Source organism: Orcinus orca, chromosome 6 (assembly GCF_937001465.1).
Source record: "Orcinus orca chromosome 6, mOrcOrc1.1, whole genome shotgun sequence".
Taxonomy (NCBI): domain Eukaryota; kingdom Metazoa; phylum Chordata; class Mammalia; order Artiodactyla; family Delphinidae; genus Orcinus; species Orcinus orca.
Window position 1 is genome coordinate 93,287,510 of NC_064564.1, and position 15,551 is coordinate 93,303,060.

Below are 15,551 nucleotides of genomic sequence, written 5' to 3' on the forward strand. Positions count from 1 at the left end.
GCGGAGGAATTTTTTCATCCGGCTTTCCAGTTTTAGTGCTGCAGGGCTTCCATCCTGATTAGAGAGGAGAGAAGCCAAATTTGGCAGGAGGCGGCCAGCAGACCCAGTATCTGCTTGCCACCTTTTGCTCCAAAAAGCCTTGCTGCAGAGAGTTGCCATGGCAGCGAGAGGCAATTTAATGGCAAAGGCTCATCTCTGGGGCAGCGCGCTGCTGGTACTGTAGCCTTCCCCTCTCTGGCCTTCAATCCAAGAGGCTGGTTATACGAGGGCATCACTGTGTCGTGGCCATTTGAAAGCAAGTTGTCTAATGGAGTAGAATTGAAAGATGCTTCCAAGTCGAGGGATGGCTGTTTCTTCCAGCTCCTGCCTCTCCTTGGTGCATAGCCCTTTGATGTCCCATCCTGTAGTCCACTTTCTCAAGTTATTTGCAATTCCTTAAATATGCTCTTTCATGCTTCTGTGCTTTTCCATATGCAGTTTCTTCTGCCTAGAATGCTCCCTTCCCCATCTGTCTGGAAAATTCCTACTCACTTTCAAAACGTGGCTTAGCTACTGCCTCCTGCTCTGTAATGCTTCCTCTAACCCCATATCCTCTGCGGAATTACACCGTTTCCTCTGCCATCCAAACCCTGCCTCATATCACGTGATTTTGAGATGACTCCGTAGTTTTCTTTTCTTCTCTAGTTACTTGCATTCAAGAATTGTTTTTTGGGTTTTTTTGTGTGTGTGTGTGAATTAAAAAAAAAAAAATTATTTGTTTATTTATTTTTTGGCTGCATTGGGTCTTCCGGGCTGAGAGCAGGCTTTCTCTAGTTGCAGTGAGTGGGGGCTACTCTTCGTTACGGTGTGCGGGCTTCTTGTTGAGGCGGCTTCTCTTGTTGTGGAGCACAGGCTCTAGGTGTGCGGGCTTCAGTAGTTGTGGCACGGGGGCTCAGTAGTTGTGGTACGCGGGCTCTAGAGCGCAGGCTCAGTAGTTCCGGTGCCGGGCTTAGTTGCTCCGCGGCATGTGGGATCTTCCCGTACCAGGGCTTGAACCTGTGTTCCCTGCATTGGCAGGCAGATTCTTAACCACTGTACCACCAGGGAAGTCCCTGTTTTTTTGTGAATTTCATATCCCTAGGACCTAGCCCAGGAGTGGGCACATAGTCAACACTTATAATGTTTGTTGAATGAATGAAGTGTTTTCATATCGACCTATTTAATCCTTGTCATGGGGGTGTTGCATACCACGTAACGGACAACACTGTCATGTCCAAGTAGGGGTTCATCTGTTCTGGGATTCCAGAGGATTGACCCATCTTAATTCACTGATTTGATTGCTCTGTAACTCACTTTCCATTGCATTTATTCTCACTTTCCAAATTTTTTTTTTTTTTTTTTTTTTGGCGGTACGCGGGCCTCTCACTGTTGTGACCTCTCCCGTTGTGGAGCACAGGCTCCGGACCCGCAGGCTCAGCGGCCATGGCTCACGGGCCTAGCTGCTCCGCAGCATGTGGGATCTTCCCGGACCGGGGCACAAACCTGTGTCCCCTGCATCGGCAGGCGGACTCTCAACCACTGCGCCACCAGGGAAGCCTCTCACTTTCCAATTTGAATTGGAATAGCAGTGGTGGAAAGAGCAACCCTTGGGAGTCGATCTCCCCAGGGCTCGTGTCTGTGTAGCCTTTGGTTAGTTGCCCAGCTTGTAAGTCTCAGTTCTCTCTTGTTGAAATAGGACGTGTGAGGACAGCGCCCACATGCTTTGTGGCACAAAGTAAATTCTTGGTAAATCTTACTGTTTTTACCTTGCCCTATCTTCCATGAGGAAAGTGACAGCAAAATAGAAGTTTAATCTAGGTTTGAACCTTCTCTGGCACCTTTATCTGCATCAGATTGTTCACTGTTCATCTTTTTGGCTCTGAGCACGGCTTTGAAAGTCACCCCTTTCTGTGCCTCTTGTCACTTTTCTTGAGCTTCCCTGTGTTAGTGCCCCTCCCTTTGCCTCATAGCCCTGTTTTCATCTTTGGTGCATCTGTCCCCTTGAGCTCACTGTGTAGACAGATATTTCATTTAGATATCTCTCCTTTCCTCCCCTTTTGGGGATACCTTGCTATTGCATTTCAAGAATTTCAGTTTTAACTGAATTCATCTTTTTCTCTCCTTCGATAATTCCCAGAAACCACTTCGACCGTAATATATATTTATCTGTCTTAACTGCTGTCCTCTCTAATGTTTGCACTACAGTTTGGTTTGAACGTTTTTCTCCCTTCCCCTAAGTTTTAAGTTCAAAGCTCGCTTCGGCTGCTTTACAATTCTCTGTGCAAATGTGTTCTTCTCGGGATCATGCTGTGTGCGTGTTGTATAGGCCAGTGCCTGCAGGTGTCTGGGCTGTTTCATTTGTGGGGTATTTTTCTCTTGGTGCTTCTCTTCTCTCATTCCCACTTTTGCTATTTTAGTCATTCTAGTTCCTCTAAAGAATGGGAAGCTTATATCAAGCTGTTTTTAAGTTATTACTAGGTCTAGTAAAAGATTCACTGAGGATAGCAATGAAAATTCGCTTTGAACTTAGGTTTATAAATTATCTGTGACAGTGGTTCTCTGCCCTGAAAGGTTGGGGCATAGGAACCAAGGCGTGTAATTAGAGTTGCCTAAGATGCTTTCTCAAAATTCATATGCCCCATCCCTTTCCCATCCATTTGCCTGGTGGCAGAGCGGAAGTAGGACGTTTTAAGAAATCTTTCTAGAATATTTTATAGCTTTTTACCCAGTATCTCTTGCCTCCTCTCAGTTAAAAAACACTCATCTGTTGATTTGTTATTAAAATCTGCCAATGCCATGATTATTTGAGAGTTGGTTGTTTTGTTTCAAAAAAATAAAATTGCCCCATAAAGTTCGTTTTGTTTGAAGTGAAAACTGAAACTAATCTAAGGATTTATTTACTAGGCTAAGGGCATTTTCAAATCAAAAGGCAAGAAAGTGCAGTTTTAATGAAGCCTAAATTTGTCTGTTTAATAGAAGCATTTTTCCTACTCTGTAAATATTCAGTTAAATACCAATTAGTTAAAGTATAATTACTTATAGACATGCTGCCATGGATTGGATGAACTTCAGAATGCTGGAAACAATATTCAGAGTTAATATAGAACAGTTAAAATTATTAATTGTATTTGTGGGAAATATTTTAAGGATAGAGCAGATTGGAAATAGAGTGAAACTCAGAATCAGGAGGACTAGGTTTGATTTCATAACGCTGACACCTACCTACTAGCTCTCTTGGGCCATGTGGTTAGTCCCTACTACAAAACTGAGTTCATCTCTGTTTTGTCCTCTGTGGAAGGTTAAGACCTCCATCTCATAAAGTTGTTGTGAGGATCAAATAAAGTCATTAGCGTGACAGTTCCCAGCACCCAGACATTCAGTAAATGTTGATAGAATCTAAATCTAACGCCTACAAATTATTTTAAACATTGTGTGTGTCCACATGTGTTATGGGTATATGCATTTGAATATGGGAAATGTGTAGGGAATTAAGTTTATTGTGTTCTTAGACTGTGGAGTTGGGTGACTTTTGAGTTTAATGACGTGTATGTATATGAGTGTAATTCCTGAGGATACCATTTAAAGTTATTTTTGTAGTTCTATTGAAGCAGATTCTTCTGAACCATATACACAGGGTAAAAAAATGTGCAGTGTTTTACAGTATTATAGTCATTGTAGAATTCTTCTTTCCCTCTTAATATTGTTTGCCTTGTGCTAGATCAGTTCTGGAGACCTGCTTAGCTCTTATCAAGGCTAATGCCCTAACAGTCATGACTACACCTACACAGATTTTTCCTCCAAATGAAAGCTAAATACTAATATTGTAGTCCTGTTTTATGTCCATATCAGAAGGTGTTGAATTTAGTGCCTTACTATGAAATGTAAATTTTGTGAAAGGCAAGTCAGTTTCTTAATGATATGAATCACTGAGTATATACTGCCTGTTAGATGCTTTATGTATGTTGTCAATAGCATTACAACAAATAAAGTAGATGGTATGCAGTTTTACAGGTAAGGAAACTGGGGCTCAGAAGGATAAATATAGCTATCTGCAAGACCCTGGAAACCTCTGGCTTTCTCTCCTTTTTCCCAAGCATGTTTTTTGTTTTTTTTAAACTGTCAGGAGGTTCTCCAGATATTTCTCAAGGCATTGCTCATCACAGTTAACTCCTGTACCCCACCCCAGTTCTGCTGTCCACACCCTTTCCACCCCAAGCACATACCTAGAAACACACAACAGGATTGTTGCGAGGATAAATGAGTTAATATGTATAAAGGGTTTAATACAGTGTCTGGTACATAGTAAGTACTCAGTAAATGTTGGCTACCATTATTTTCATTGTTAATAGTATTATTATTAGTGGTGGTGGTGGTAAATGATTCAGTGGTTCTAGGACACCTTCCTCAAAGACCAGCATGTTCCGTGCCTAGTGGCTGGCTTGAGCAGTTTATTACACAAGGTCCCAGGCATGGGCATGCCCAGTAAGATGCACAGGATAGATGGAGGGAGAGTTAGTAAGGGAATGATTGTTTCCACACAAAGGGTGCCAGAAAGTTTTCTCTGTGCCCTAGATCCTTTGTTATCAGTGAATCCACTTCCAAACCACATCTTCCTGCCTGACTTCTTTCCTTTCCTTTTATCTATGTAGAACATTAATGGTATTGGAATCACTGACAGAGTTGCAAAAAATTCATTTTTTTTTAGTTTGGTGGTTTGTAGCTTATACTTGGCCTGCATGCTGGGTTCCTGGTCCCCAGCTCCATTGAAGTGTTCAGTGGTTACTCCACCTGCAAAGGCCTTCCCGGTCTGTCATAGCCACCACTCCCAACTTTTTTTTTTCTGTTTAATTTTTTCCCTGATATCCCTTTATATGATCCATCTGAGCACATATATTGACTTTATCTTTTTGCTTTTCAGTTTTCTCACCTAATTCTTGTATTCGGTTATATTTCCTGATTTGAATCATATTTTGTAAAGCAAAAGAGTTTAACAGCGTGAGAAAGGTATTGGAAGATACGTTATTTTATAAAACTTTCCATGGACCCAGTAGAGTAGAACCCAGGGCTGGAGGTTCTTTAACTCTTATCTTGGGAGAAAGTATCCCTGCTTGTACTCTCTCCCTGGATCAATAATATTAGACTTTGTTTATCTCCGTTAAGAGTGTTTGGCTCTTACCTTCTCTTTGGACAAATGATAACATCTGCAATCTTTGTCATCTCTTCTACCTTTATAACATTAAAAAAAATGTTTTAGTGTAATTTGTAATTAATTTTCTCTTTCCTAAAATATAAACGTACAGGAAACCAAACATAATTTAGGATTTGGGGAGTATTTTTTTAAATTTTATTTATTTATTTTTGGCTGCGTTGGGTCTTCGTTGCTGTGCGTGGGCTTTCTCTAGTTGCGGTGAGCGGGGGCTACTCTTCGTTGCGGTACATGGGCTTCTCACTGCAGTGACTTCTCTTGTCGTGGAGCACAGGCTCTAGGCGTGCAGGCTTCAGTAGTTGTGGCGCGTGGGCTCAGTAGTTGTGGCTCGTGGGCTCTAGAGCGCAGGCTCAGTAGTTGTGGCACACGGGCTTAGTTGCTCTGCCTCATGTGGGATCTTCCCGGACCAGGGATCGAACCCATGTCCCCTGCATTGGTAGGCGGATTCTTAACCACGGGGCCACCAGGGAAGCCCCTTGGGGAGTATTTTGTTTATATGAAATGGACATTTTTAGAATACAACATTTATTATTATAGTCATCTCAACTCAAAAGTAATTGGCACTCATTCTAGAAAATAAGAATTCTTTTTTTTTAACATCTTTATTGGAGTATAATTGCTTTACAGAGTTGTGTTAGTTTCTGCTGTATAACAAAATGAATCAGCTATATGAATATGTATATCCCCATATCCCCTCCCTCTTGCATCTCCCTCCCACCCTCCTTATCCCACCCTCTAGGTGGTCGCAAAGCACAGAGCTGATCTCCCTGTGCTATGCAGCTGCTTCCCACTAGCTATCTATTTTACATTTGGTAGTGTATATGTGTCAGTGCTACTCTCTCACTTCGTCCCAGCTTACCCTTCCCGCTCCCTGTGTCCTCAAGTCCGTTCTCTACGTCTGTGTCTTTATTCCTGTCCTGCCCCTAAAAGTAGAAGAAAAAAATTAAAATCACTTTATTCTAATATCCAGAGATGACTGTAGTTGAACTGGTGGTGTATTTTCCTCTAGTCTATATTCAACTTTATATATTAAATTTTATAATGCATTTTTATAATTATATATTCATTAGCTCAAGTTTATATGTCCTTTTAAAATTTTTTTGTTTTTACTAACACCAGAACATTCAGATGAATCAATGAAACAAAATAGAGAACATAAACCCATATCCTCTAGTGTAGAAGAGTGACAACATGCTATGAACAGAAAATAATATTTTAAAAACAGCACTAGGGGGCTTCCCTGGTGGCGCGGTGGTTGAGAGTCCGCCTGCCGATGCAGGGGACACGGGTTCGTGCCCCGGTCCGGGAAGATCCCACATGCCGCGGAGCGGCTGGGCGTGTGAGCCATGGCTGCTGAGCCTGCGTGTCCGGAGCCTGTGCTCCGCAACGGGAGAGGCCACAACAGTGAGAGGCCCGTGTACCGAAAAAAAGAAAAAAAAAAGCACTAGGATAATTGGTTAATTACTTAGAAAATTAAAGTAACATCTTTTCTCTCTTTTCTGTACACCAAATTGTATCTATGAAACATTTTTTTTTTTTTTTTTTTTGCGGTACGCAGGCCTTCCACTGCCGTGGCCTCTCCCGTTGCGGAGCACAGGCTCCGGACACGCAGGCTCAGCGGCCATGCCTCACCGGCCCAGCCGCTCCGCGGCATGTGGGATCTTCCCGGACCGGGGCACGAACCCGTGTCCCCTGCATCGGCAGGCGGACTCTCAACCACTGCGCCACCAGGGAAGCCCTCTATGAAACATTTGATATGAGAATGGAGAGCTACTTTTTGAACCATAAAAATTTAGTGAACTAATTACAAAAATAAAACAGAAAAGATTTGATGGCAAAAATAGAAAACTATTTCAAAGTGACAGTTGGCAAATCATGAAAATACTTGTATCAGCCTTAACATAAATTTAATACCCTTAATATACAAAGTTTTTATGATTCAGCGAGTAGCAGAACACCTCAATTTTAAAAACAAGCAAAAGATACAAAAAAAATTGAAAATACAAATGAACAATATATGAAGTAATGTTCAAATTCATCAAAAATGCAACTAAAACAGTAAGATATTTTTTACCCATTAAATTTTTTTTTTTTTTTTGGCCCTGCTGCATACCTTGTGGGATCTTAGTTCCTCGACCAGGGATTGAACCTGGGCTCTCCGCAGTGAAAGTGCGGTGTCCTAACCCCTGGACTACCATGGAATTCCCTTTTTTTTCTTTTCTTAATTGAAGTGTAATTGACATACAACATGATGTTAATTCCAGGTGCACAGCATAGTGACTTGATATTTCTATATATTACAAAATGAACACCATGATAAGTAGTTACCATCTATCACCTGTACAAAGATATTACAATAATATTAACTCTGTTCCCCATGCTGTACGTTTTGTAACTGTGACTCATTTATTTTGTAACTGCAAGTTTGTACCTTTTAATCTCCCTCACCTATCTCACCCATCCCCCACCTCCCCCGGCCCATCTGGAAAGCACCTGTTTGTTCCCTGTATCTATGAGTCTGTTTCTGTTTTGTCATGTTTGTTCAATTGTTTTGTTTCTTAGATTCCACATATGGAATCATATGTGTATTTGTCTTTCACTCTCTGACTTATTTCACTTAGCATAATACTCTCTAGGTCCATCTATGTTGTCACAGCTGGCAAGATTTCATTCTTTTTTATGGTTGAGTAATATTCCATTATACATACATGTATGTAACACATCTTCTTTATCCATTTATCCATCAATAGGCACTTAGGTTGCTTCCATATCTTGGCTATTGTGAATAATGCTGCAAATGAACATAGGGGTGCATATACCTTTTCGAATTAAGTGTTTTATTAGTTTTCTTTGGAAAAATACCCAGAAGTGGAATTGCAGGACCGTATGGTAGTTCTATTTTTAATTTTTTTAGGAACATCAGTACTATTTTCCATTGTGGCTGTACCAATTTATATTCCCAGTAACTGTACACGAGGGTTCCCTTTTCTCCACATCCTCGCCAATACTTGCTACTTGTTGTCATTTTGAGGATAGCCATTTTGACAGGTGTGAGGTGATCTCTTATGGTTTTGGTTTGCATTTCACTGATGTTTAGTGATGTTGAGCATCTTTTCATATCCCTGTTGGCCATCTGTATGTTTTCTTGGGAAATTGTCTGTTCAGGTCCTCTTCCTATTTTTTAATTGGGTTGTTTGTTTTTCTGATGTTGAGTTATATGAGTTTTTTCTATATTTTGGATATTACCCCCTTATTGGACATATCATTTGCAAATATCTTCTGCCATTCAGTAGGCAGCCTTTTCATTTTTTTGATAGTTCCTTTGCCATGTAAAAGCTTTTTAGTTTGATGTAGTCCCATTTGTTTATTTTTCTTTTGTTTCCCTTGCTTGAGGAGACAGATCCAAAAAATTTGCTAAGACCAATGTCTAATAGCATTTTTTTAAACATCTTTATTGGAGTATAATTGCTTTACAATGGTGTGTTAGTTTCTGCTTTATAACAGAGTGAATCAGTTATACATATACATATGTTCCCATATCTCTTCCCTCTTGCGTCTCCCTCCCTCCCACCCTCCCTGTCCCACCCCTCTAGGTGGTCACAAAGCACCGAGCTGATCTCCCTGTGCTATGCAGCTGCTTCCCATTAGCTATCTATTTTACGTTCGGTAGTGTATATATGTCCATGCCACTCTCTCACTTTACCTGTGTTATCTTCTAGGAGTTTTACAGTCGGATCTTACATTTAATCTTTAATCCATTTTGAGTTTATTTTTGTATATGGTATGAGAAAGTAGTCCAGTTTGATTCTTTAGCATGTGGCTGGCTGGTGTTCCTAACACCGTTTATTGAAGAGGCTGTCTTTTCCCCAGTGTATATCCTTGTCTTCTTTGTCATAGATTAACTGATCATAAGTGCATGAGTTAATTTCTGGGCTCTCTGTTTTGTTCCATTTTTCTATTCGTCTGTTTTTGTGCAAGTACCACACTGTTTTGACTACTGTAGCTTTGTAGTACAGTTTGCAATGAGGGAGCATGATACCTCCAGCTTGTTCTTCTTTCTCAGATTGTTTTGCCTATTTGTGGCCTTCTGTGTTTCCATACAAATTTTAGAATTATTTGTTGTAATTCTATGAAAAATGCCATTGATATTTTGATAGGGATTGCACTGACTCTGTGGATTGTGTTGGGGAGTAAGGTAATTTTAACAGTATTAATTCTTCCAGTCCATGAGTATGGTGTATCTTTCCATTTGTGTCATCTTCAGTTTCTTTCATCAGTGTCTTAGAGTTTTCTGAGTGTAGGTTTCTAACCTCCTTGGGTTAGATTTATTCCTAGGGCTTTTTTTTTTTTTTTTGATGCAATTGTAAATGAGATGTTTTCTTAATTTCTCATTGTGATAGTTTGTTGTTAGTATATAGAAACATAACAGATTTCTGTATATTAATTTTCTTATCCTGCCACTTTACTGAATTCATTGATGAGTTCTAATATTGATAGTTTTTGGTGGTGTCTTTAGGATTTTCTGTATATAGTATCGTCATCTGATATCAGTGATAGTTTTACCTCTTCCTTTCCAGTTTAGACTCCTTTTATTTCTTTTTCTTGTCTGATTTCTGTAGCTAGGCCTCCCATGTTGAATAAAGTGGCAAGAGTGGGCACCCTTGTCTTGTTCCTGATTTTAGAGGAAATGCTTTCAACATTTCACCTTTGAGTATGATGTTAACTGTGGGCTTGTCATTTATGGCCTTTATTATATTGAGATATGTTCCTTCTATGCCCACTTTGTTAACAGTTTTTATCGCAAATGGATGGTGAATTTTGCCAAAAGTTTTTTTCCACATCTATTGAGATGACCATGTGATTTTTATTTTTCAGTTTGTTAATGTAGTGTATCACATTGATTGATTGAGAGATGTTAAATCATCCTTGCATCCCTGGGATAAATGCCATTTGATCATAGTGTATGATCCTTTTAACGTCTTGAATTCGGTTTGCTGATATTTTGTTGAGAATTTTTGCATCTATGTTCATCAGTGATATTGGCCTGTAATTTTCTTTTTCTGTGACGTCTTTGTCTAGTTTTGGTATCAGGGTGTTGCTGGCCTCATAGAATGAGTTTGGAAGCATTCCTTCCATTTCAATTTTTTGGTATAGTTTGAGAAGGATAGGTTTTACTTCTTCTTTAAGTGTTTGGTAGAATTCACCTGTGAAGCTCTCTGGTCCTGGACTTTGGTTTGTTGGGAGTTTTTTGATTACTGAATCAATTTCTTTCCTGGTAATCAGTGTATAGATATTTTCTGTTTCTTCCTGATTCAGTCTTGGAAGATCATATGTTTCTAGGAATTTATTCATTTCTTCTAGGTTGTCCATTTTGTTGGCATATAATTGTTCATAGTAATCTCTTGTGATGCTTTGAAGTTCTGTGGTGTTAGTTGCAACTTCTCTTTCATTTCTGATTTTCTTTATTTGGGCCTTCTCTTTTTCTCTTGATGAGTCTGGCTAAAGGCTTACCAATTTTGTTTGTCTTTTCAAAGAACCCACTCTTAGTTTCATTGATCTTTTCTATCATTTTTTAGTCACTATTTCATTTTATTTTTGCTCTGGTCTTTATTATTTCTTTCCTTTTATTAACTTTGGGTTTTGTTTGTTCTTCTTTTCCCAGTTCCTTTAGATGTATGGTTAGGTTTTTTATTTGAGATTTTTCTTGTTTCCTGCAGTAAACTTGATCACTATAAACTTTCCTCCTAGAACTGCTTTTGCTGCGTGTCATAGATTTTGGATTGTTGTATTTCTGTTCTCATTTGTCTCCAGGTATTTTTTTATTTCCTCTGTGATTTCTTTAGTGACCCATTGCTTGTTTAGTAGCATATTGTTTACCCTTCACATGTTTGTGGCTTTTGCAGTTTTGTTTCTTATAGTTGATTTCTACCAACTATGGTCTCATATCATTGAGGCCAGAAAAGATGCTTGATATGATTTCAGTATTCTTAAATTTGTTGAGATTTGTTTTGTGGCCTAGCATGTGATCTATCCTGGACAGTGTTCTATGAGCACTTGAAAAGAATGTGTATTCTGCTGCTTTTGGATGGGATGTTCTTTATATATCAGTTAAGTCCATCTGATTTAATGTGTCATTTAAGGCCAGTGTTTCCTTATTGATTTTCTGTCCATTAATGTAAGTGGGCTGTTAAAGTCCCCTACTATTCTTGTGTTAATAATACAATCAGCAATTAACAATTAATAATACAAGAAACTGTGTCAATTTCTCCCTTTGTCTGCTAATATTTGCTTTATGTGTTTAAATGCTCCTGTGTTGGGTACGTATGTATTTACAATTGTTATATCTGCTTCTTGGATCAATCCCTTGATCATTATATGATATGCTTCTTTGTTTCTTGTTACAGTCTTTGTTTTAAAGTATATTTTCTCTGTTCTAAGTATTGCTACCCCAGCTTTCGTTTGGTTTCCACTTGTATGGGATACCTTTTTCCATCTCCCCCCACTTTCAGTCTGTTTCTGTCTTTAGATCTGAAGTGTGTCTCCTGTAGGCAGCATATAGATGGGTTTCATTTTTTTATCAATTCAGCCACTCTATGTCTTTTGATTAGAGAATTTAGTCCATTCACATTTAAACAATTATTAATATGTGTGTACTTATTCCCATTTTGTTAATTGTTTTCTGGTTGTTTTTGTAGTTCTGTTTTGTTCCTTTCTTCTTCGTTTGCTCTCTTCCCTTGTGATTTGATGACTCTCTTTAGTGTTACGTTTGGATTCCTTTCTCTTTTTTGTGTATCTATTATAGATTATTGATTTGTGGTTATTATGAGGTTCCTATATAACAACATATTTATGCATGATTATTTTAAGTTGATAGTCTCTTAAGTTCAAAGACATTCTAACAAGGAAGGTGCAATTTTAACACCCTCTTCCCCCTGCAGTGTTTAATGTTTTTGGTGGATGGACATGGGTCCTGGCATGGCTGACAGTGGGTTCCAGGGGGTCCGGGGCTAATGTCAGTCTGCTGGTGGGCAGGGCTGGTTCCCAGCATGGGTGGCTGCAAAGTTTGGTGAGTCTTGGGGCGGGTGCTAGCCTGCTGGTGGATAGGCCTGTGTCCCAGCATAGCTTACAGTAGGTCTTGGCCCTCTGGTGGGTGGGAGTAGGTCCTGGGGTAGCTCTCTATGGTGCCTGGGGCTGGTGTTGGCCCATCGGATGGTGAGGTTGGGTCCCTGCATGGCTGGCTGCTTGTCCTGGGTTGGGGGGCGTCCTGGGCCTGGGGTAACCAGCTTGTGGGCAGGTAAGCCTCTGGTGCTGATAGGCTAGAGGGAGGACTCCAAAATAGTGCTTGTCAGCACCAATGTCCTTATGGTAGAACAAGTTCCCCAAAATGGCTGTGACCAGCAATCATGTCCCTAGGTGGGTTGAAATTGCCTCCTACCTGTCTAGGAGGCTCTCCCAAGATCAGCAAGTGAGTCTGACCTAGACTCATTTCAAATTACTATATCTGTGCTGGGTTTTGGAGCATGTGAGATTTTGTGTGTGTCCTTTAAGAGTGGAGTCTCTGTTTCCTACTGCCCTCTGACTCTCCAGTGTGCAAACCCTGCTGACCTTCAAAGTCAGATGTTCTGGAGGCTTGTTTTCCTGGTTCAGGGTCCCAGGGCTGGGCGTCCATATGAGGCACGGATCCCTCTCTCCCTGGGGAGAACCTCTGCAATTGTGATTATCCTCCCATTTGTGGGTTGCCTACTGAGAGGTGTGGATCTTTCCTGTACCACGTCTCCACCCCACTGTTCATCTGACTGTGATTCCCTCTTTATATCTTTAGTTGTGGGAAATCTTTTTTGCTAGTCTTCAGATCATTCTCATCAATAGTTGCTGTTGTAATTTTGGTGTGCCCATAGGAGGAGATAATCTCAGGGTCTTCCTACTCAGCCTTCTTGGCTATACCTTGTATATATCAATATATGTTCATTTTTATAATGATACACTTTATATATGATTATATATTCATTAAAGTTTATGTTTAAATTATAATTCATGTTATATAACAGTATTTCAGTAATTTGGGGGATACAACTTTGTCAAAAAAAATAAAACTAAAGTTAGTTATTTTAAAAATACTAAAATAGACAATTTTGATTATAAAATACACATTGCAAAATTTTAAATATTAGAAAAATAGATCATGAAAAATATGAGTCCCGTATTTCCTCCATCCCCACTGTTAACAGTATGTTTATAAGCAATTATTTTAAAAAAATTCGTGTTTGATTAGATTTGTGAAATGTTTGTTCATCTATGATTAAATTTGTGAAGGGGAAATGAGATGTTCTTTGCTCTTAGGTTTATTCAAATATGCAGTGAACCAGACTGTATTTTGTGAAATAATATCTCAATATTTTTCTTCATGCTTTAGGTACGTGTTCTTTTTGGATCCATGCAATCTGGACTTGATAAACCGGAAGATCAAGTCTGTAGCACTGTGTGTAGCAGCATGTCCAAGACAAGAACTGAAAACCCTAAGTGATGTTCAGAAGTTTGCAGAGATAAATGGTGAGACAGTAGGCCATCCAAGTCTACAGTCCAGTCACTGTTAAATATTGTGTTTGCCTTTCAATATAAATTTGTCCTAACATTAAATAAATCATCAAAGAACCTCAGAAAGAAAAAGAGAAGTGAAGGTGCTTTTGGACTTCCTTGATATATATTATTATAGTCACCTAGGGAGCTTGTTGAAACTCTAGATTCCTAGGCCCCACCCAGGGAAATTCTGACTGTGTAGGTCTTTGGGCTCTGGAAATTTGTATTTTTTACAAATGTTTCAGGTGATTTTGATGTTGCCTGTTTGAGTATTTGGGAATTATTAGACTACTCTATGGGAAATTTGTGGGGGTTTTCCCCCTCTTCCTAAGTATAGGTTAAAAGTATTTCAATTAGTTTATTTTATTTTTACCCCTGGATGTAACATATGTCTATGATAGGAAATTTGAGAAGTTCAGAAAAAAAAAAAATGAAGTAAAAAGGAAAATTCCAGCATTTTTCAAATTTTGTGTTTTGCTTTTTTAATTACACATTATGTCTTAACCATTTTTCGAAGAAATAAGTTTTGAGAAACTGAGGTTAAACATATGGGAATTCCCTGAGAAAACAAGCATAGACAATTTCCTGAACTCTAGCTCTCTTCTCTTGGGTTGCTAATCTCCAGGTGCTATCCTCAGCTCCATATGACTCAGAGCATTTCCCTTCAGAGAATTTTTTCTTTTTTACCTCTCTTCGTGGAGGGCTGCATAGTGATAGTCCTTCAAGCCTGTATTTTTCCATGGGGTTTCACGTTTGTATTTTGTGTATAAGAATCCTCAGAGCCGCCTCAGTCCTGCCCAAACTCACAGGCTAGTTCTAGCCTTGGAACAAGGGCTGACTCAGGCATCCACCTGGTGTAACTTCTGGCTGGGTGGAGAAGCACCCTGGGGACATAACTATACACATACCGGCATGGCTCCAGAGTGTTTCAGATGGGGGCGCTAGCCTTCTGAGGGCAGAAGGACTGCAGCCTTCCAGACTGGCAGTATTCCTGTCCCGTTGCTGCATGCCCTCCACATAAGAGAGTAGGAAGAACACGGGATTGATTGGGATCTGGATTCTACTTCTGCTTCTGTCACTGATGGGCTGTATAATGAGGGACAGAAGGTATAGCCTCTCTGAGCCTAGATTTCCTCAACTGAAAAAAGGTAGATTTAAAATAATGCCCCTCTCTTAGGTTGGTGTGAGGATTAAATGAGATGATGCATGAAGAATACTGGGCACTTGGTGGGCATTGAATAAAGAGGTACCAACTATTCTTTAAGTTCTCATTTTCTAGTCCCACATGATATCCTCACATGTGTTGATTTGCTGAGTCTAATACCAGAACTATCAGCTCTGTCATTATCAGGTTTCAGGGATGGATGAGTTATTCCTTAAGCGTTTTCCTAAAATATTAGGAATATTTGAGCAGAGTACACTACATATGTGAGCATATGTAGTGTACTCTGAGAAGTGGTATCATGGAGTGGTTAATAGTAGAGACTCTGGAACTAGATTATCTGGGTTCAAATGTTGGTCCTGCTACTTAATATCTGTGAGACCCTGGGCAAGTTGCTTAATCTCTCCATGCCTCTATTTCCCCATCTATGAAATAGGGATAATATTTTTACCTAAAGTACCTCATAGAGTTGTTATGAGGAGTTAATACATGAAAAAATCATTAGAACAATGTTTGGCTAATATAAGTTGTTAAAAAAAAAGTGTTGGCTACTGCTGTTATATCATCATCATCATCATCATCATTATT

General features: G+C 39.5%; 1 protein-coding gene across 7 annotated transcripts in view; it reads left to right on the top strand.

Annotated features, from left to right (window-relative positions):
- Positions 1–15,551, top strand: part of SLC44A1 (solute carrier family 44 member 1) — a 215,801-nt gene that overhangs the window by 83,924 nt on the left and 116,326 nt on the right. For all 7 annotated transcript variants that reach the window (XR_004484063.2, XR_007477859.1, XM_033431227.2 and 4 more), the window contains exon 4: positions 13,638–13,774. Coding sequence is in view for 5 of the 7 variants with exons in the window: in XM_033431227.2 (XP_033287118.1) it covers positions 13,638–13,774 (137 nt within the window). In the remaining 2 variants the exon portion in view is untranslated. The remainder of the gene's footprint in view (positions 1–13,637; positions 13,775–15,551) is intronic.